A 21,828-nucleotide genomic window follows, 5' to 3' on the forward strand; every position below is an offset into this window, starting at 1 on the left:
TTAAAAAATCAACATCTATTTTTAACTTACTACACAACACACTGCGCAGTTCTCAATAAAAAGGACAGTAGAAAACAAAATGAAACTCATTTTCTATATAATTTAGACAGCGCATTGGATAATGTAGTAATAGTAATATGATTAGGACGTTTTTAATCTGGTTTGGCTTAAAGTCTTAATGAAATAAACATTTTAGGAAGCAGCTTGAGACAGACTTTATTTACTGTCATCTCATTCGTATTTGTATTATGTTCTATTCATTTATTTATGTTTCATATGAGTTAGTTTATTTAGTTACTGTATATAATTTAGCCTTGAATTGCATTTGTCTCATTGGGTTTTTTTTACCTCATTGTTGGCTGTTGTAACATTTTAATTTTCCTTTGGGATTAATAAATTACAATTACAATTGACAACACAATTAAATTGTGACTTAGTTAAAGATTACGATGTTAAATTCTAAGTCTATATTTTGAAATTAAATAATACAAAAGCTATACCTGCTGGTCACTGTTAAGATTGCAGGCTCAGCGGGGCCGTAAATCAAACGCACCCGTCCGTCTCCTTCATAGAGGGGGAGTCCGTCAAGTTTGTGTGAAGTTGTGAAAAGTTGTCAACCCGAAAAAAAGAAGAGAAACTCCTCCCGTCTTCAAATTATGAGCAGTAAGTGAACTTTTTTTGTGTTAACTAGCGTGTTGTGAACGAAGCATTCAGTTATCAGGTATAAGTTGAACTGAAGTACGTTACTTTAAGCGTATTCACTGTTGTATTTTTTGTGTTTTGTGGCGTCTCAAGCAGTTTAAAAGTGGCCAACTACTTAACTGCTAATTGTCGGTATTTAAGTTAGCTAACAACATTTAGCCAACTAACTGGTTAACAGCAACGAAACTTCTGTTTTTAACCGGCACTACCTGCCTATAAAACAATTTAACTTTATTAGACACATATAAGCTAGCTAACTAGTAACACTTAGTAGTGCAGATAAACATATTTCGCTCTCAGTAGCACTTCTACGTGACAACTTGTGTGAGTTCATGTTAGCTTAGCTAATAAGCTAGCTGGCCCTTCAGGCACTTGTGGTTGGATTTCCTTACATTTCTTGTCTTTAATTGCTTCACGTTAACGACACATTTCGTACAGTTTTTGTCATTTGTGTCGTCGATCATGTGAATACTTTGTTTGTTTTGTTTCGCCATTCCCCCCCTTTTGGTTTAATGAGACCATAACTCAGTTTGATGTGTCTGCTGCTTGAAAGTTAAAGAGAAGTGATCTTTGTAAAACTCTTCTTCCGCAGATCAGCAGCAGGGTGAAATGGCCGCTGTGGAGAGCGGTGGAGGCTTCAGTCAAAAGCGAAACACGAATTCACAAGTAGGTTAACCAGAACACAGTCTGACTAATGCCACATCTGGTGATTGTCCGCTGGGAAACATAAATCCACTCCCTCCCTCACTGAACCCGATATGTATTTCTTGTTTTGTTTTGATTTGATTCTGTAACCCATCTGTGTCGAGACGTGTGCGTGTTGTTGATTTTCTCTCTGGAGCACATGTCACCGGGGTGGGAAATGGGCAGGTAAAATTCGCCCACACGGGGTGTTCCCGTCAAACCCCTGCACTCTCATGTGCATTTCGCTCGGCCCATTTGGCTGGCCTTGGAGGGGGTGGCTAGAGGAGTGTGTCAGTTTATAGGGCAAAATAAAAGTGTGGGAGGGAGATGGGTGGGTTTGGGGGGAGGGGAGGCCGAGCCCGCCGCTGCTCTGGAAAAAAAAAAGTGGTCCCTCCCATATTCTCCCACCCAGCTTCCCCCCCTGGACTTCTCACTCCAGCCCCTGTGAACTGCTGGAAAGAGACTTGCGTGACAAAAATGGCTTTAATGTTATGAATTGGCATTTGCAAAGCCAGCCAGACTATATAAGTGTTTAAATTAGTGCAATTATGTGTTATTACATGAATTGGACATTTTTTATTAAAGTTGAAATGTTGATTTTATTTTTTATTTTTTTTGGCCCTCTCAGTTCCTCCTTGTTTCGTAAGGTCCACTTTTACTTCTGGCTATATTATTGTTACTGTGTAGCTTGATTTTTATCTTCTTTTTTTTTTAAAATTACTTGTGCCATTATCCTGCTTTATTTATCCTAATTCTGTTTTACTCAACTGTTTTATTGTAAAGCACTTTTTAAAGGTTTCTTATTTCATTTATTATAATCACTATATTGATGTTATTATTTCCTTTGTTATTTCAACTGCCTCAATACATGTAAAATGGGTTAAATTATCAGTGGATATTTTGATAGCCATTGATATATTTTATCACAGCTGCAGCATCAACATGTATGTTGGATAGTGAGATGTATTTTTATGTTCTAAATTCCCTCTCTTTTTTTATTTATTCTCTTTCCAGGACTCACAGCAGCCATCTCCTCTCGCCTTGTTGGCGGCCACATGCAGTCGAATTGACACCCCAGGAGAAAATGATTCACCTGCTGACCAACAACAACAAAACCAGCAGCAACAGCTGGACATGAATCAAGGTGTTTTCACCTCCAGTGCCAACGGCTGGCAGGTTATCCCTCTCAGTGTTCAAGCGTCCTCAGGCACCAGCACCATCACCACCGACTCCTCAGGGGTGATGGCAGTAGGAGACACAGGCAAGAGCAGACAGGTGCAGTCACCATCAGCAGCTGCTGTAAGCACTCAGGGACAGCAGCAGCAGCAGGCGCAGCAATATGTAGTAGCTCAGGCTCCATCACTGCAGAGTCAACAGTTGCTCACCACCCTATCAGGTGTAATGCCCAACATTCAGTACCAGGTTATTCCTCAGTTTCAGACAGTAGATGGCCAGCCACTGCAGTTTGCGCAGGCTCAGCAAGATTCTGGTGTTCCTGCAGCAGGACCAGGACAGCAGTTTCAGATAGTGTCTTCTCCCAATGGCCAGCAGATCTTAACCGCAGCCAACAGAGCTGGTGCAGCAGGAAACATCATAACGATGCCCAGCCTCATTCAGGGAGCAATCCCCATACAAAATATTAGCTTAGGCAATAGCGTGTTACAAAACCAGCCCCAGTTCCTGGCAAATATGCCTGTGTCGCTAAATGGAAACATCACTTTGTTGCCTGTCAGTACTGGAGCAGGTGGCACAGGGGGAGATGCCAATGGTGGAGGGGATACAGGGGGAAACCAGCTCATACAGCAATCGCAGCAGCCAGTGTCTTCCAACAGTGGGGCAACGTACATGACAAGTGCGTCCACTGTCACCACGCAGACGACATCTTCTTATGGAATGACCCAAACGCAGAACAGTAATGTAGCGGTGACGGGGACATTACAGCAGAACACAGCATCTTCTCTGGGTGTCCCAATACAGCCAGACAATAGAGACGGACAGCAGCCGCAGCAGATCCTTATCCAGCCTCAGCAAATCATTCAAGGTGGAACACCCCTCCAGACCATACAGGCCGGTGCTGTCACGACCGCAGGCGGTCAGGTATTTGCTGCTCCAACTCTCAGCCAGGAAGGGCTTCAAAATCTTCAAATTATGCCAAACACAGGCCCCCTCCTGCTGCGCACTGTTGGGCCCAATGGCCAGGTGAGCTGGCAGACCATTCAGATCCAGAGTCCAGGAACACAGATCACACTGGCCCCAGTGCAGTCTCTCCCTCAACTGGGCCAGACTCAGGGACCTGCTGCAGCTGTCAACACCGTGCAGATCCCAGGCTTCCAAACCATAAATCTCAACTCACTCGGTGGCTCAGGGCTGCAGATGCAGAGTCTTCCCATCACCATCGCCAGCACAGGAGGTCAGTCAGTAGCCTGCTTTCCAGGAATTATTGATGTGCAGTTTAAAAAGTATACATAATGGTTTGATCAGTTTGCATATGTTTTGAAGGTGAACTATATTAACATACAAAACATTAAATCAACAAATTGTATGTTGGAAATATTTTGAGCTGCCAGTGACTCTGGAGGAGCTTATTTTTACTAAATGATGCAATTCTCATCCAAGACAGTATGAGAATTTATAAAATTGAACTTGTTATTATTATCAAAGTTATTTGACTTTCTTACCATTACTTTTTTAAAAATGTTCTGTACATTAATTTATTTTGTGTTTGATCAAAATGAGAGGGGCTTAAACCCTAACTTTTGATTGTGTTTAGTTAGATGAGAGATAAAAAAAAAACTACAGTTTAAATAGTGTAGTACACAGTATTTGTACAGTAGAAGACCAACTGACAGTTGTTAAGTAAATTTGTTGATAAAATTAGGTTTACTTGGTGTGTTGGAGTTCTTTTTTTTTTTTTCAATTTGGTTTTCTCTGAAACACAAAGCATCTCGTATCTCTGGATTTGATCTCTTGTTCTTTTGTGTGTGAAGTGCACTATACTGGTTTAACCAGTTCAACTGGCCCAGAGTTTCCTTGAGCTCTTTACTTCACTGCATGTGTTTGCATATGTGTTTGAAATTTTTTCATTTCTTGGTGATACTTCCTCCTTCAGACGATGGTCGCATAACAGTAGTACGGGCTGGCCACGATGTCTGTGTCAGAGTAGGGGTGTAACTTGACCCCTCCCATCATGTAGGAATCTTTATCATGTCTAAACCCCTCTTCAGCTGTGTCACTGGCAATCCCTCCCAGTAATTTGTATATCCTTGCCAGTTTACATTTTATCAAATACTAAGTTTTTGAAGAATCATTGCATCATCATTGGGTGTAATTTGCTCTGTTATTCTTATGAAATCGGCTATGTAGTAAGCTTTGTTGGTGATGACATTTAACCAAAATTTACTTTAGTATAGAGGTTTAAGCCTGTAGGGCTCAGGCTATCCAGCCTTTAAATGTACAGTATATGTGCTTGTACCTTGATGATTATTATTCATTTCAAATAGTACATCTCACGGTACTTACACTGCTAGTGAAACTTTTGTGAACCCCCAGGGTTTAGTATGTTTATTTGACAAGCAATGTTGAGTAAAGACATTATCTCAGACTTCAGTATTTTCTCTTCCATCACTACAGGAGAGCAGGCATTGCAGACAGGCGGGGAAAGTTTGGATGATAGCACAGCCATTTACGATGAGGATATAAGCCCTCCCACCCAAGGACGACGTAACCGGAGAGAAGCCTGTACCTGCCCCTTCTGCAAGGATGGAGAAGGACGGTATGTCACTGAACCAGCTGTATGCCTATATTGTGCTTATTTAGAGGGTGATTTTTATCACAGCTTCTTACATTTTTTTCTGTGTAACATATCTGTATTATTTACTGATATTACTGTAATTTTACTGTTATTTGATTAGAGTAAGATAAGATAATGGTACATAGTCTTCTACTAGAGAACCCTCTATCACATGGGGAAAAAAGTCAACAATTCTTCAACCCTGAGTTATTTTTTGTACATCAAACAGTGACCCAACTAAAAAGAAACAGCACATTTGTCATATCACCGGATGTGGGAAGATCTACGGCAAGACATCCCACCTGAGGGCCCATCTCCGCTGGCACACAGGAGAACGGCCCTTCGTCTGCGGCTGGTCTTTTTGTGGCAAACGATTCACCCGTTCAGATGAGCTTCAGCGCCATAAGAGGACACACACAGGTGACGTTTAGGATTTGACTCGTGACATTTAGTCAAAAGCAACTACAAAACGTTATGACACAATCAACTCCTGAGACATATTTCTGAAGTGGTCTATGATTTGGAGAGTAAAGGACAAGACTGTACATACATCAACATCTGCTTGTCTTACCAAGAGTCTAGTAAACTCGTTTTTTTTCTACAGCATTAACTGACTTTAATTTCTATCCCTTTTTTTAGGTGAGAAGAGGTTTGTTTGCACAGAGTGTCCAAAACGCTTCATGCGCAGCGACCACCTCTCCAAGCACATCAAAACCCACCTGAACAAGAAAACAACGGCCGTCGCCACTGGCAGCACCACAGTTTCGACTGATGCTGCTTCCCCTGCAGCAGGAACAGAAGCCGGCACCGGAGCAGTGTCGGCCAGTGACCAGCACACCATTGTCACCATGGAAACCTTATCTGCAGAGAGCATAGCTCGATTAGCCAGCAGTGGGATCAACATGATGCAGGTGGGACTTCAACAGATGAATGGCAACAGCTACTAAGAACAGAGCAGGAGCAGGAAGATGGCCTTGGTGGACGTTGTATTCGGACGTTTGGGGTTAAAAAGGGCACGTCTGACTGCAGACACAGAACCTCTTGAAGGCTTCAGGCAGGAGAAGTGGTCACAATGCAACACAACAGACACTATTGAGAACTGAGGCAGGAGTGCTGATTTCCATCTTTCCAGGTGTCTTTAGATTCCTGTGGCATTTAAGGATCAGAGGTGGTTGAGTTGGATTAAAATGTTAGACTATAGAAATCATCATGAAATCTTATTTCTCTCAAGTGGAAATGGCAATACACTAACATTTGTCCCACACAAAGAACCAATCTTACTTGATAGTGGGATTGCAATAAAACACCCAGACCCCCTCACCTGATATCGAATTGTTAGTTAGTAATATTCTCTCTACAACCTTCTTTAGTAAAGAGATGACACTACTAAGTCACACTCTCACCCTTGTTTTCAAGGCTGTGAGCTTCGCTACTTCTGCCCCTCTTCACCTCAGGTGGTTCTTGCCCTCTCAACCTGGGCTGTTATATCATGCGTGCCCCCTCAGGTTAACTGGCCCTCATCCTCCCATAATGCTAAACTCCCCCCTAAAACTAAAATGGAAAACTATCATCATAATATCTGGCAGCAAACATTTGGCTCTCAAAGTTCTGTTTGCAGTTTTGGGAGAACTCGAGTGTTTTCACCAACTAACAATCCCACTATCATAGGAATAATATGTAAAGCGTTTCAGGAGTTTAGAAGAGGGCTGGACTATATTAGGTCACGACCTGGTTGGAGCCAGAAGCACTAATCAGTGTGAGGATGTAGGTGTATAAGAGCACTGAAATCCTGAGAATAACTGTTTAACCTCTTGTGTAGGTACACACATCCAAGCCATCATGCTTTGATATGTTTATCATAGCAAAAAATATTTAGATTTTTTTATGTATATATATATATTTGGTAATGTAAAGGCTACAGAAATTCTTAGCATAGGCGGGATCATCTTACATGATTGCAAGAGATTGCCTTTCAGTTGTATGAACCTCTCATGCACAATCAATCTTAATCTTATGTTAACTTTTATATATATGTAGATCAAATGTGCAAGCCTTTCTGTCATAGAATAATGTATTCTATACAGTCCTGATCTTCCCAGTACTTTTCTTTCTGTGGTATACTTATTATCTGAGACTTTGCCTTGCAGTCACATCAGTTTATTTTGTGGAAAATTATTGTTTAGTCATATCTGGTCAGAGTGAAGTATCTTGTAATAATGTCCAGACAGCATAAATATGTAAGCTCAAACCAAAGGTTCATACTCAAGTTTATAAGCAAAACTAGGAAACTGTCTTTGGTCCATGAACTTTCTAATACTTTTTACACTTGTAATGCATATGTGTAAGTTCTAACTGGAAAATATCCAGCTTAAAGGCAAACCTCGGTGCACATCCCTTTGTTGTCCAAATAAATAAGTTGCAAAATATATTAAGGGTCAAGGTTTCTCTGAGATGATATACTTCTCATCATTGTTAAAATTGTTTTCTTTGCTTCAGATCTGCTTAGTTTGAGAAACAATTGTAAATTTTATGTCAGAAATTTGTTTAAAACTCTCCTTTGAATCTCTACAGACTAAGTTCATTGGACAACAAGTGCTCTTATTTCTTCTGCCCCGTTTTAAATAAGGGATTTTATATTGTGTGTATACTACTACTGCAAATGCCAACAGCTGGATTAAAATTATGAATATACTTTTGTCTCATTTCTTTGCAAATTTATGTCACAATCTAACAAATGACAATAAGTTGGTCGGAAACTGCTTTATTTGTTTAAAATCACAGCATGTGTAAGTGTCACTCAGACTAAAACAGCAAGACTCAAAACTTTCAACACAAAACTACAATACAATTGGAACAATTGCTCCCTCTGGTGTCTTGGAATCACATCTCTCCATCGTCATCCTCACTCTTCAGTTTTTTTTGGAGGCTGTAAGGAGAGAAATGTGTCAGTTCCAGAGCTTTACTTTACAGGTCCCTTAATTTTATTTTACACTAATTTCCTGATAATTTGCAGGTATTTAACAGTTACTTTTTAGGACACTTTACTGAGATGGTGGTGCAATCTGGTACTTGTTAAGTTGGTAAGTATCCTCTCATTATATTGAGGTTCATATGTAGTATTTAATAAATTAGACTCTTGAAAGAAAAACTTAATTATTGTAAAAAGGAAAAAAAAAAAAAAAAATTTAAAAAGTATGTTGCTATTACAGTAGCAACTTGGAAACACCTGAATTTTTCAAATAAAATCTTCTGATGTAGTACCCCACCTGCTGAGGTAAGAGTGGACGTCCGAGAAACCGTGGTACTGAGCCAGGGGGAACAGGATACCAGTTGGGCAGCGGCCATCACGCTGGCGGCAGAAGCTGCAGTTGCAAATGCCTCGACAGGGAGGGCACCGCCACTCCTGAGGAGATACATGATTAAACACTAAACTGACTGGAGAAAGACAGAAGTGTAAGTACATAAGGAAAAGGATTTAAAAGGCGAACAGGATTTAACTTTACAAGTGCAACTACTTTTATATTTTTGCCTGCAGTGTTGCTTACTTTAAGGTGCAAATGATTAACAACACAGAGAAACAAATCCTGTTCTGTCTTAAGAAAAGTACTGATGTTATCATTATTAGTCACCTTTTGTCTTGACACTTAATGATGAGTTGCTAGGACCATGACTGTTAAGCTAGCTGAACTCTCTGTTTCACATATGTGTCTCCACTGGCAAAACTATTCATTACAAAGGTGAAAAAGCCCAAAGTTGTTACACAAGACTGAAATTTAAGATGGAGAGTAAGAAGTGAAATGACTTTTTAAATTTTTTTTTCTGCACAAGTCCCTTGTTTCCCCAAATCTCTATAATGGAGCTGGTGAGTGCAAAGTTAGCATGGTGCATAGAGCCCAAATGGCTACATTTATGGGAAATATGTAAGGTTGAAATAAACCGTAATTATCCTTCAAATACAGCCTCACAGAGCTGCTATCATATCGACTCTGCCACATTTAAATTGACCCCCCTGCAAACCTAAACACTCCATGACAGAATATACAGAAATGATGTGTGCAAAATTCACATCTTATGTGCATCTGTGCAGGTATAGCCTGTGTGCTGGTGTCTGACCGGATCAAGCAACGCCTTCCTGACATCCTCTCCGTATCTGTTCCTCAGGCATGGCCCACAGAACTGACCCTGAATCCCACGACAGTCCTCACTGCGGCAGCACGTCTTAGTGTCGACAGTTTTCTGTCGGCACTGGTGACATGTAGAGCCCTGAAAACAAAAAAAAGAAACATCAACAGATGTTATACAGAGGTTGAGTACATTTGTTAGACTTCAGTACAGGAGAGACTGCCACCTGGTGGTGACTCGATGACCACAGCGGTTTCTCAGTATTCTGAACTAGATCTTGTCACAGTGATTTTGTTAGTGGTCTCTGTGCAAACTGATTTGGTTCCAAAATAACATGATATTGAAATAAATTCCCAGAACTAACTATGACATTCCCAGAACTAACTATGACTCTGTCGTAGACTTTATCAGTCATGTTGTCTGCAATCAGCTGAATCTCATCCTCTGTGATGTCTTCGACAGGTCGGACAATATGAGGTTTGGACTGATGAGGTCGTGGGGCTCCACGGCGCTGCGGGGCCCGGCGTACCTAGAACACAAAACAACAATGATCTTTTTCACTTTAACTTTTACAGTCTGACTTAAGACACTGATAAGATTTAATAAAATATGTTCAGTTAACTTACACATATGCAAAGCCTGATACATTCATCTTGACAGTATACGGAACATATTACAAATGGTTGAGTAAAACAGAAGATAAAACATTCATATGATTAACAAAGACCCAGTTTTAGTTCTTCAATCATACAGCTTGTTATGTAGTTCTTTGAAAAACATTTTTGCACAATGTGTTGCACTACACAATAATGCCATTATGAAATTATTTGATTTTCTGGCCTGAGATCTACTTTAAAAATAAAAAACATTAATTTACATGCAAAACAAACTGTCAAGATCTGACAAAAAATTAAAATAATTATATTGCACTTAAGTTAACACCTTTTAGGAGAGTAGGGGCTCCCAATCCTGTTCAACATTTTTTTTTAGAATAGGAAGTAGTCCAAAGTTTTAAAGACAGTCATTAATAAATGGAAGAACTGAACCTCCAGCAGCTCCTCCTCTAAACTGAGCTCCAGTTTCTCCTCCTTCAGGGCTGAAGGATTGTCACTTCCCCCCATAGAGCGGGTCTGTCTGCGGGACGCTCGCTCTGGGTTCTTCCTGGACTCCCCTCCAGCTGCACCAGAGCGTGGTGGATGCTGCAGATGAGGTTGGATAAAATCACCTCAGTACATTTGTCTATTAATCAGAGCTGGAACTCAAATTTGAAGTAGTCATAATTGGGGTGATCTGACAGAGAAGAAAGATTAACATAAATATTCTGATTCACCTCTTGTTTACTTTTGACTTAAGCAAATGGGGAATTTTAATTTCCATCCAGTTAAATATTAACAACTGACTTTGGGACAAAACTGCTGGTGATTTGTGAAAGATTTTTCATCATCCTCTACTCACAGTACTTCTCTCTTTTGGCTGTTTACCACTTTGTTTCTTCAGAAAACCTGCAGCTCCTGGCATCTTCTGCAGGTCTGCCATCAGCTGAGCCAACTGTTATAAAATAAAATAAAAAGGATTATAATCAATGGAATATCTCTTTAGGTTTTGGACTGTTGATCAGACCGAACAAGCTATTTGAAGCCCCCCCAAATGATCTTGTGACTCCTTAAAGGATCCAACACCCCAAGTCTGAGAGCCACTGCTTTAGGCCAAAAACCCTCATTCTGATTTGTTTTGTCCCATTTGAGAAGACCTGTCCATTTCTACTATAAACAAAAGGGAGAAGTCAGTAAAATAATAGATCTCTCTGTGTGGAAAATTTATCAAATGAACAGTGAAATTAAACATTCTTATTTCACAAGGGACCCTGTGGTTTCCCAATAAACCTTTGGGATAACTGGACATTATGAACCACAGCTATATACACCATGTTGGTGACATCAATCTGCCGGCCTCCAAATTCTATACCATATACTGTATGTAGTTCTGTGTTTCTTGGTTACCATTGCTTTATTGGCTTTGATGTTCTGTTCTCTCTTGGCCAGAAAAGAGTCCGACACATCTTCTGCTGAATCTGATCGATGCTCCTCAGAAGGAGACGGCCGAGCCACTGCTGACTCTTCATCTTCAAACTTAACACGTCTCCTCTTCTTTGCCTGACTGGTCTTTCCTGCCCTCTTCACCTCTCTCTTCTCGGTACTCTTTTCTTCACCCTCTGCATCCTCATCATCAGTGGACTGCTGGGCAGTGAAAGTGGAGCGGAGAGCCACCCTGAGTCTGAAGGGATGGGCAGCAGCAGATGGTTTAGATGTGGCTTTCTGTTTCTTGGGAGAAAGAGAAAGCTGGGCTCCATCTTCATCTTCCAAATTTGAATTCTGATGGACATGAGGAGATTAAGAAATTGGATTATTTCTCGTTTAGCTGGTGACACAACTTTCACAAAGTTTTCACAGTCTAAGTAATCTGTTGAGCTCTCTAAGAACATAAACTGCCAGCTGCATTGAAGTGAAAAACAATGACCGATGAAATCACTACAGGGTAATGCCATAAATTCTACTTTCACAAAGCTTGAACATTTTCAGTTTCTGTTGACACTGTCAGAAAGGTGAGAACTCTATTTTATGTTTATTATGTAGGTCATGGTGGTGGTGTACTGGATTGCATTATATTGAAGAGTGTTCCTAATATTCTGTCCACTCTATTAACATACATGAGAGGGGCAAAATATTAGGAACACTTTGTATAATATAATAATATAAAAGTAGAATTCATGGCAGAACTGTTGTATTGGATTGCATTAGATTGCACAGGTGTTCCTAATAAACTGCTCAGTGAGTGTATTCATATCTCTGTGAGGCGATAAACCAACAACAAAAACAACAACAGAAAACGTCTATTACAATTAAATACGTATATTTCCTTCGTATTGAAGCCAAAAAAAGCACCTTGTGATCGCTGATTTCACCGTCAGAAAAACCGTAAAATGTTCGATCGTTTTCAGAGTCCTCCGCGAAAACATCAGCCAGCTCTTTTGTGGGGAAGCGCATTCCTAAAATCCCCGTCTGGTAAAATAAATATGCACAAAATTAACGTAAAACTTTTGAATTCATGTGTAATACATGTTCGGGCTGACCAATAAGTCATTTAAGTTGGTTTACCATTGTTTTCTTGATGGCCGTCGACGGCAAGGACTAGCTTCCCCAGTTCAGTTCGGCCCGCCCGCCCGCGCTCAAATACGTTAAACTGATAGAAAATTAGGTGTGCGTGTTTTGTAGCTTAGGGCAGCGAGAATACACAGTATTAGCCAAGGTCAATGTCGCTTTTTAAACTCCGCCCTCGTGGGGGGAACTGAACACCTAAACGCGCGAAAGACAGACAAAATAAACAAAAGTGTACTACCTTATTGTTGATCATCCTCGAGACACATGCGCTATAAAGAAGACTGTCAAATAACATTTAAAAATAACATATTCCAAAAGACATTATTTGAGTCACAGTGAAAAAATGAGTTTATGTTTGTTCCATTGTGTAAGAAAACAGAATATCAGTGTTTACGGAAGTCCATTTTCTGCCACAAAAAGTAAAAAAACCCTGAAAAGTTAGGGTAAATCCTCGGTCAAAATTATATAAGCTAGCTAACCGTCAAAGTGTAGACATTAGAAACACTTGAATGTTGACTCTCTGAGTTAAAGCCATATCGGACGTTAAAATTTTGACATTGTGAGACAAATATATGAGATAGTACAGTACAGATAATACGTGAGTGTTGCTTTGAGCTTAATGCAAACGTTGACATGCTGATGTTAAACAGGTAATATTTTGCCTTGTTCACCATCTTAGTTTAGCGTATAGGCAAGCTAACATTTGCTGTTAGCAGTAAACACAAACTACAGCCGAGGCTGATGGGAAATGTCATGAGTTTTGCAAGTTTGTAGTCATAAGTTGTGGAAGAAGTACTCAGATCCTTTACTTTAGTAAAGTAAAAATACTCCATTACAAGTAAAAGTCCTGCATGGAAAATCTTACATAAGTAAAAGTACAGAAGTATAAGCAGCAAAATGTACTTCAAGAATGAAAGTAAAAGTATTCGTTTTGCAGAAAATTTTGCTTTGACTGACAAACACAATTCATAAGCAGCATGTTATTGTTGTAGCTGCTAGAGGTGGAGCTAGTTTGAACTGCTTTGTAAGGGTCATAAAATAAATCTGAAGGGTCGTGGGATGCTACATGAATTTGGATTCTTTCTTCTTCTTTTTTTTCTTTTCTTTAGTCTTTAGTTCGTTCTTGTGAAATATCAAAAGAGTTTAACTTCTTTGGGACTCAAACAGTTTCATTTGAAACCACATTAGGGAAAATGTCCCTTTGGGGGCACTGCTGGCAACTCTGACATCTGAAACATGACAAAGAGAAACAAATACACACTGATTTTTTGTAAGAGGCCACAAGGCAAAAAGTTTGGGAACCACTGCTTTAATCTTTAACAATGCAATGTAATTTATAAGTTCATAATTATGTTATTGAAAAGTAACCACTAACTAAAGCTGTTAAATAAATATAGTGGAGTACAAAGTGCAACATTGCCCTCTGAAATGTAGTGGGGTGGAAGTATAAAGTAGCATCAAATGGAAATGCTCAAGTAAAGTACAAGTACCTCAAAATTGTGCTTAAGTACAGTACTTGAGTGAATGTACTCAGTTACTTTCCACCACTGTTAGTCATAAAACAAACAACTGGACATACAAAAAGTTTGACATGATGGTGGTGCTGGATGAAAAGAAGTCAGAGGATCATCAAAGTTTCATGCTGTTGGGAACATGAATGTCTTATTTCATGGCAATCCATCCAGTAGTTGTTGAGATATTTCATCCACAACCACAAATGTCAACCTGCTGATGGCGCTAGAGTAACTTAGTCTTATGGATACATCATCTGGAAACCATGAAAGTCTTCAAAATTTTATGGCAATCCATCCAATAGGTGTTGAGACATTTTGATGTAGTAAATCTCATAATTTTGACTTAAAGGGCATTTTTTTGACTTACTATCTTACAATTTTGACTTCAAAAGTCATGATTTGACTTCTCAAATGTATCTCAAATGTTCACTTTCTTAAAATGTATCTTACATTTAAGATTTAATATTTCGAAATGTGATTAAATGTGAAAATGTGAAACTCAACGTTTATTTAGTAAGTCAAATTTTGATGTATAATCTTATAATTTTGGCTTGTTGTCATTAGTATTTGTATTTTTGTAATTCCTCATATTTCATTTATGCTCTCCTTTTCCTGGCATAAACGGGTGTTAATTTTAACATTAAAAAAGACAAACAGGAGATGGAGCGCCTCCTTTTGTGGCTCCAGTGAATTTGTCTGAAAGCTCTTCAGTTTACTTGTGGCCCTTAGATCATCTGAGTCAGCTGCAGATAACATCCCACCTGACTGCAGATGATATCCCTTAACAGTGGGAGATGATTATGTTGATAAATGTTATGTATTCCCACAGCCCATTGTTTGGTAGAAGGTATGTGTGGTACATGCAGGTGTGTGGCAGTGGGAGTGATGCTGGGAAACGTGGGAAACTCCTCTCACATTCCCAGGACTGATAAATATTCACTCCCTGCTTGGCCTGTCTGGGCTCAGAGTCACCATGATCCTGCAGCAGTGGCAGCTGATTTTGGCTTTAGGTGAGTGCATTTGCTATTAAAAAGCCTGTCTCTCATTTGAAGCTTGTAAGCTGCATGTGTGTCTTTCTTTTTTTTTGGTTTATTTTCCATGTGAATTTGACTTCTAGGGGCACAATTTCCAATTTGATGATAATTAGATTATGTGTCGCTGAAGCACTGTAATAGTGTAGTGACAGTTCAGAAGGAGTATGCTACTGTAACTGATCTCCCTAACACTAACTTGCAAAACTCCATGAATTTATGAGATTTGAATTTAAAAAGGGAAATATTTAAGATTTTAGTAACTCCTTCCAAACCAGATTTCAATCATGCAGGGACATCTTAAATATGTCGACCAACCTTTCTAGAGTTAATGATACATAGGCCAGTTATTGGCTAGGATCTAAATGTGTAAGGAAAGAGATGGGTATGCTACCAGCGTATGTCCTGTAACTATAGCACTGATAAATTGTTCTCAGGGAAAAAAACGTTTTGTGGATTGTATTGGATCTGCATCATCAAGCATCGGAACACTTGAGGGAAACAGCAATTTACTGAAATAAATTTTGAAGAAATTTCAGAGTCAGGAACACTGTGACAGCAGGAAACTAGAGCACTAAGAGGTGTTTCAAGAAATATTGAGGCTGATAAGATAGGATGCACATTTGGGCATCTTGATTTTTTATCATAATATATCTACAGTCAAACTTTGGACTGAGCTAAAGTGGTCACACTTTGAAAGATTCAGCAAGTCTAATTGTTTCACTTTAGTACATTGACTGCATAAATAAATGTAGTATAATTATCATGAAAGTGATATTGACTCCAATAAATCTGCTTCTCATGATATTGCCTTGAACAAAGAACATTAAATCTTTGCATAATTGGTAGAAAATGTACTTTAAATATTTACTTTAAACTGGTATTTAGACAGTATTGTCAGCCAGATTATAAACAACCAGCACTATAGAGTATAAGAGTCACCATAAAACCTGGATAACAAAGCCTCCTGTTAAAACCAGAGAGAAAAAGGTCATTTTTGCTCAATGAATCCACATGTACAACATCTACAGCAGCTGTCTTTTTGTCTTCCTCTTCCCAGAATGCATCCTTCTATGTATCTCCAACCAGTCTTTGATTCAGAAGAGACAGTGTGCATTCCAAGTGAATCCACAGAACCCACAAAACAACATATATACAACCGCTGGCAATGTGAGCGGCTCGGTGCAGTTCTGCGAGAACACCTACTGCTGTGTGGGCTATTTTCTTATCAACAATAGCCAGCCAGAGGTTGATCTTCTTGGTAAGAGACCTAAAAATTTATTAGACATCCGGACCAGAACATCTGGTGTAGACCAGATGTTGTGGATTCTGTTCTTGTGTCATTATCAGGAGTCATAAACATTTTTGCTCTTAAAATGTTATCAGATCGTTTAATAATTTAAGCCTCAAAACCAGCCAAAATCAGGGCATATCTGACTGCTATTGGCTAAATAAGTTAATTGCTGTAATGTCTATGTTATGTAATATACACATCCTAGTAGGTTTAGTAGGATTCTCATGTTTTTTTAATTGTCTATTGTGTTAATTTTTCTGCTCCAGCTTGTGATATCGTTGAAAAGTCTTGCCCAGATGCAACCTGCAGGCCACAAACACGCTTCAGCAATCATGTTATTAAGTGTGTGTGCCACACAGACCTCTGCAATAGCAACATCACCTGGACCCCAGAGCTGGAAGAGCCTCCACTCGCTTCTGTAGGTATGATGATAAGTGATTTAATTTCTTTTCATCGCAGAAAATGTTATCATTCCTTCAAAAGACATGTTTTGTTTCCTCCCAAGCCAAATCCAAACCTCTCTTTTTCTTTCTATTCTCCTTTCATTTGAAAATCTGACCCTAAACTTAAAAAGATTAAACTTGTCATGTGTGTTTTTATATTATTTTTAACATGATATTCACTTAATGAATCATATTAGATTCTGCAGAAATTAAATGTGTTTCTTTTTTCATAGAGACGGCAACTGCAGTGATTCTGTTTGGACATTTGGTAGTCCTGATCTTTGTCGTACTCCTGGTCGTTGCTGTGAAATGGAGAAACCTCTTTCAAGATAATTACTTTCACTTGGGTAAAAGTTTCATTTTCAATTTGTGGCTATTTTTCTATTTGTGTTATGTGACTGCCCACTCCAGTGGACAACATCGACACTTTGTCCTGATTGCAGTTATTGTAGCAGTATGTCTTAAAGCTGTTTCAGTGAGCAATAGCATGATATAAAAGGGAATCATTTTGTTTTCATAGATGAAAATACTATATGTCCCATTTACTTACTGAATACAGTACAAGTGGGCGTTAACTAGAATAAATTAAAAGCCTTAATGGTGGACTGTATTATCCAGTTTTATGATATCATCAGCACACAGAAGAAGAGTTTGCTAGATCCCTCACATTTAGATAACTCAGCTTCCACGTTACTGTTCATCCTGGGAAGATAGAGTTAATATTGCAGCCCCTGCAGTGTCTTAGAGCTAGATTCAGACCAGACATGCTATAAAATTGTTGTCCTTACGAAGGAAAAAAGATATTGTTGATTTATAGCACATCCCTTCTCTGCTTCCCCAAAGATTTGGGAAAAAAACATTTCAACAACGCATTTCCTAAATTCAGATTCAGTTCTCATGATATCATTGTTTAACCTTGAAACAATAACATTCTCTCTGCTGGACTGGCCTTGGTGTTTATCTCTAGTGCTCCCTTTTACCTCCTGTCCTCTCTTTAGTACTCTTCAATCATATTTCTGTGTCTTTTCTGTGGATATTCAGTTAGGATAGTTTAAAATGAATAGTGGGTGACCAAATAATTTATGCCCAGATTAAAACTTTTCAGGAGTGCAATGCAGCAAATAAAACCAGACAGTTAAAAATAACACAAAATTAAAAGGAGTGGTAGTGTCAGATTTCCTTGAACTAGTGTATCTTCATTACATTACTTGACTACTGTCATTTTAGAGGAGAGCCAACAAGCCTCCCTTCATGACTCCCATGTCTCACCACTGTGTTCCTGCCAAACAACAAAAGCCTCAGAGATTGACATTGCTAACATTGAACTACAGCGGGTAAGCACAGCTGTCAAATCAATTTATATTTTATGGTCAACAGTGAGCAAAGTATCAGAAAATTATACAGTTAGATGATCTATTTTACCATCCGGTTAACTTGTACTTGTACCTGTATGTTATTATCTCTTTCAGATTGTGGCTAATGGGCATTTTGCCACCGTTTGGCAGGGGAAATACAAGGGATCCATGGTGGCTGTGAAGGTTATCCCTGCAAGATGGAAACATCAATTTACCACAGAGAAGGAGGTTTATGAACTCCCATTGATGAAGCATGCTGGGATTGTCCACTTCCTGGGCACTGGGAGGAAACCATATGGAGACAGTTGGCTCACAGTCCTGGAATTTGCTGAATATGTGAGTGGCAATCATTCGTTGAAGCAAATATAATAGGGCATTTTTCCATTTTCTGAGATATCTAAAGTTATTCAAGGGAGTAGGTGAAGGACCAGGAAAAGGAGTCTGAGGTATGTGCTTTGTAGTCCTGTAAGCTCTATAGAGCAGAAAGTTCCCATTCAAACGTTCTGTTTAGGATAATTAGCATTTCTTTTGGCACAGTGAAATGAGTTGCATGCCATACATTTTCTAGTCTACCACATCCTCTCACACTCACACTATCATTGTATACCCAAAGCTAACTCTTTAATGTTATTGGACATAAATAATTAGTGTCCCTTTGATTTCAGGGTTCTCTCCACTCCTTTTTGTGCAAGCACACCACCAGCTGGATGTTGTCACTGAAGCTGTGCCAGTCTTTATCACAGGGACTTTCCTATCTCCACTCTGACCTTCACAGCAATGGTATCAGCCAGAATATCACAGTGTGTGTGTGTGTGTGCGTGTGTGTGTGTGCGCTTGTCCATGTTATAGCCTGCCTACATAGAAAGCACTGCTAGCTCTGTATACATGTGCCCAATTTGAACTATTACCAGAATTGAACACATTAAGGTGAGTATTCTTTCAGGTGAGTTGTAACAAAAAAAGCATAAGGCTGCATACAAACAGCTGATATATTACAGGGATTCAAAATCACCCACAAGAAGGAACATTCACAGTTCAGCAGTATTGCAGACGGAAGACATTTGAATTATTCTGGTTCAGTGTTTGAACTGTAGTGTTGCGGCTGCAGCTCCTAACAGCCACTAGGAGGCCAATACTCTAAATGTAAGTGAATGAATGAATATATGAGTCTTTCTTGATCCGTAACAATCACTGCATTTATGAATTCAAACCACAAATAAATTCACAAATCAGAATATTTTCACAATTATTCTGTATGTGTCTTTCCTCACAGATGTGCATAAACCTCCTGTGGCCCACAGAGACCTCAGCAGTTTCAATGTGCTTATGAGAGCAGATGGTACCTGCGCCCTGAGTGATTTTGGTTGTTCCACCATCCTACGTTCATGTTCCGGACCTCGGCGGCGGCAGAGCTGCACAAGAAACACAGTGGTGAGACCTGTGTGGAGATACAACTTAGTAATGCAAGATTAAAATCTCTAAATGAAAACATACGGAATGACAGTTCAGATTTCTGTCCGTCTGCAGGGTCACGCTCAGGTAGGCACATTGTGCTACATGTCCCCTGAGATCCTGGAAGGCTCTGTAAACCTACACAGCGGCTGGTGTCTGCAAGGGGACGTCTATGCTTTGGGACTGCTGCTGTGGGAGATTTGGATGCGCTGCTCTGATTTATTTGAAGGTAAACTTCTTCTTAGGCCTATACATAACATAATGGGGTAGCCTTTGACCATGAGCTAGTCCAACCACATGTGGGCCTTTAATCAGGTGCATGATAACAATCTATCTATCTTTTACCATTATATTTATTCTGTTATGTCAATAATAAAAAACATGACAATAAAATAAGACAGAAACAAAAAATAATGAAACAAAACAAATAACAACAACAAAACAGAAACAGAACCAGACAGGAAAAGAGGAAAACTTAAGTCCCAACTTTTGTTTTTTTTTCAGGAAGTCCATAAATGGTGCACATCTTTTCAACGTCCTTGCATTTTCCCTTTAATGCAAATGTTAGTTTTTCCATAAATAACGACCTTGAAAGTAATTTCAGCCATTGGTTGAGAGATGGCACTAAGCCTTTTTTGTGTATTTGGCATGAAGATACCAAAAAGATATCATCTTTTTCTTCTCAATGTGGGAAATATATATCACTTTCTCCAAAAAATCTTTGATAACAGGACATTCCCATGAACAATTATAGTTTCCCGCTATCTTCGTCACTTTTAATGCACTGATCTGGGATATTTGGATTGAACTTGTGTAGCTTACAGGGAGCAATATAGGTTCTCATTAACCACTTATATTGTAAACGTTTGAACCTGATATTGATAATTAAAACTATATACAACTGTTTCCACTCTGCCATTACTGTTTCTTTTTCAATATCATCAATAGTTGCATAATAACGATTAATAAAAGCAAAATTTCCAACATCACATTAGAATAACTGCAGAGACCAAGTGCTCAATCAGTTTCAAAACCAGGGAACCTTAAGGTGCTCTTGAAGTTGAAAAAAACTTGTCACAAAAGAAAAGCTCAGTCACTCTTAGGCAGAGCAAGGAGAAGAGTTATGTTAAAGCCTTCATTCACTTTGGCGTAATAATGGTCATCACATCTGCCAATACTGTCAGATTTTCACAATTTCTGTTTTTACTTTCCTTTGATGTTAATGTGTGTAATCTGCTGTATTTCTGTGCACTGCTCGGATACACTTTATCTATGAGATGGTGCTAAATGGATGTTAAAATTCACAGAGATGTCTCCATCTGCAGGCCATATTGTTCCACAGCATCTCATGCCTTATGAATCTGAGCTGGGGGCCAGTATGACCCTGGGGAGCCTCACCTGGTACGTGTTTCACATGGAAAAGAGACCTTCCATACCAGAACACTGGGAACTGCTACCACAGGTATTCTTCCACATGATGCCTCTCACTTGGACATACAGTTTGTGTTGGCCGTGTAGTAATAAAATAAATATTTTGGATTGCTCATGAAAATTTGAATCTATTGTGGTGAATGTACTGACGGACTGTTTAAAACTCTCAGGGATCTGTGCTGCAGGAGCTACTGACAGATTGTTGGGACAGTGACCCGGATGCCCGGCTGACAGCTTGGTGTGTTGCGGACAGATTAGTCTCCCTTCAGTCTTGTCACTCATTATGACTTTTTTTGTTTCAACTTGTCCCGTAGCCAACATATCAAGCACTTGCAATGTTTTCTTTGAGTTACTACTAGAGCTGCAACAATTAGTCGATTAATCGATTAGTTGCCAACTATTTTGATAACCAATTAATCATTTTGAGTCAAGAAAAAATGTCCAAATTACTCTGGTTCCAGCTTCTCGAATGTGAATATTTTCTGGCTTCCTTAGTCCTCTATGACAGTAAGAGTATCTTTAGGATTCATTGACCAAATAACAAATCAATTAATTGAGAAAATAATTGACAGATCATTCGATAATGAATATAATCGTTAATTGCAGCCTTAGTCACTACTTTTAGCTTTTCATAATATTTTCATTAGGTTGAATTTTATAGGGGAAGCCTCTTGACTTAAACAGGTTTCCATTACATGCTGTCTTTCTTTTAGATACTTACAACAGGTTATATTATAGAAAAATTGAAAAGTGCGTCCATAATGACATAATGCAAATGATTATTTTTCAATGAGAATGAGAAGAAATGTTATTTCTTCATTCTCAACAACAGGGTGGGGTTTGTTTGGATTG

At 39.1% G+C, this 21,828-nt stretch overlaps 3 protein-coding genes across 6 annotated transcripts; 2 read left to right on the forward strand and 1 right to left on the reverse strand.

The window, feature by feature from the left end:
• Positions 1 to 555: 555 nt before the first annotated feature.
• On the forward strand, positions 556 to 7,867 carry sp1 (sp1 transcription factor). 3 transcript variants are annotated; one of them, XM_044350107.1, is made up of 6 exons: positions 556 to 663; positions 1,295 to 1,368; positions 2,401 to 3,796; positions 5,017 to 5,158; positions 5,406 to 5,596; positions 5,816 to 7,867. In XM_044350107.1, exons 1-6 carry the CDS (start codon positions 657 to 659, stop codon positions 6,121 to 6,123), a joined length of 2,118 nt encoding a protein of 705 aa, XP_044206042.1. In that variant the 5' UTR covers positions 556 to 656; the 3' UTR covers positions 6,124 to 7,867. The 3 variants fall into 3 exon arrangements, with proteins under 3 accessions (XP_044206042.1, XP_044206043.1, XP_044206044.1); XM_044350108.1 differs by lacking the exon at positions 556 to 663 and adding an exon at positions 690 to 721; XM_044350109.1 differs by lacking the exon at positions 556 to 663 and adding an exon at positions 714 to 738.
• Positions 7,868 to 7,921: 54 nt separating this feature from the next.
• On the reverse strand, positions 7,922 to 12,554 carry LOC122981403 (cell division cycle-associated protein 7-like). Its single transcript, XM_044350115.1, has 9 exons — positions 12,454 to 12,554; positions 12,241 to 12,357; positions 11,299 to 11,670; positions 10,754 to 10,846; positions 10,345 to 10,497; positions 9,684 to 9,827; positions 9,290 to 9,439; positions 8,443 to 8,579; positions 7,922 to 8,102 (listed from the first exon to the last, which is right to left on the reverse strand). The coding sequence occupies exons 1-9, from the start codon at positions 12,454 to 12,456 to the stop codon at positions 8,057 to 8,059; spliced, it is 1,215 nt and encodes a 404-aa protein (XP_044206050.1). The 5' UTR covers positions 12,457 to 12,554; the 3' UTR covers positions 7,922 to 8,056.
• A 112-nt stretch (positions 12,555 to 12,666) lies between these two features.
• Positions 12,667 to 21,403, forward strand: LOC122981401 (anti-Muellerian hormone type-2 receptor-like). 2 transcript variants are annotated; one of them, XM_044350111.1, is made up of 12 exons: positions 12,667 to 13,106; positions 14,800 to 14,980; positions 16,062 to 16,262; positions 16,562 to 16,717; positions 16,972 to 17,085; positions 17,966 to 18,072; positions 18,208 to 18,429; positions 18,759 to 18,873; positions 19,367 to 19,524; positions 19,603 to 19,774; positions 20,871 to 21,007; positions 21,147 to 21,403. In XM_044350111.1, the coding sequence occupies exons 2-12, from the start codon at positions 14,944 to 14,946 to the stop codon at positions 21,261 to 21,263; spliced, it is 1,536 nt and encodes a 511-aa protein (XP_044206046.1). In that variant the 5' UTR covers positions 12,667 to 13,106; positions 14,800 to 14,943; the 3' UTR covers positions 21,264 to 21,403. The 2 variants fall into 2 exon arrangements, with proteins under 2 accessions (XP_044206046.1, XP_044206047.1); XM_044350112.1 differs by having other exon boundaries at positions 19,621 to 19,774.
• The last annotated feature ends 425 nt before the right edge of the window (positions 21,404 to 21,828 follow it).

The sequence above is a fragment of the Thunnus albacares genome, chromosome 4, assembly GCF_914725855.1.
Source record: "Thunnus albacares chromosome 4, fThuAlb1.1, whole genome shotgun sequence".
NCBI classification, from domain to species: Eukaryota; Metazoa; Chordata; class Actinopteri; order Scombriformes; family Scombridae; genus Thunnus; species Thunnus albacares.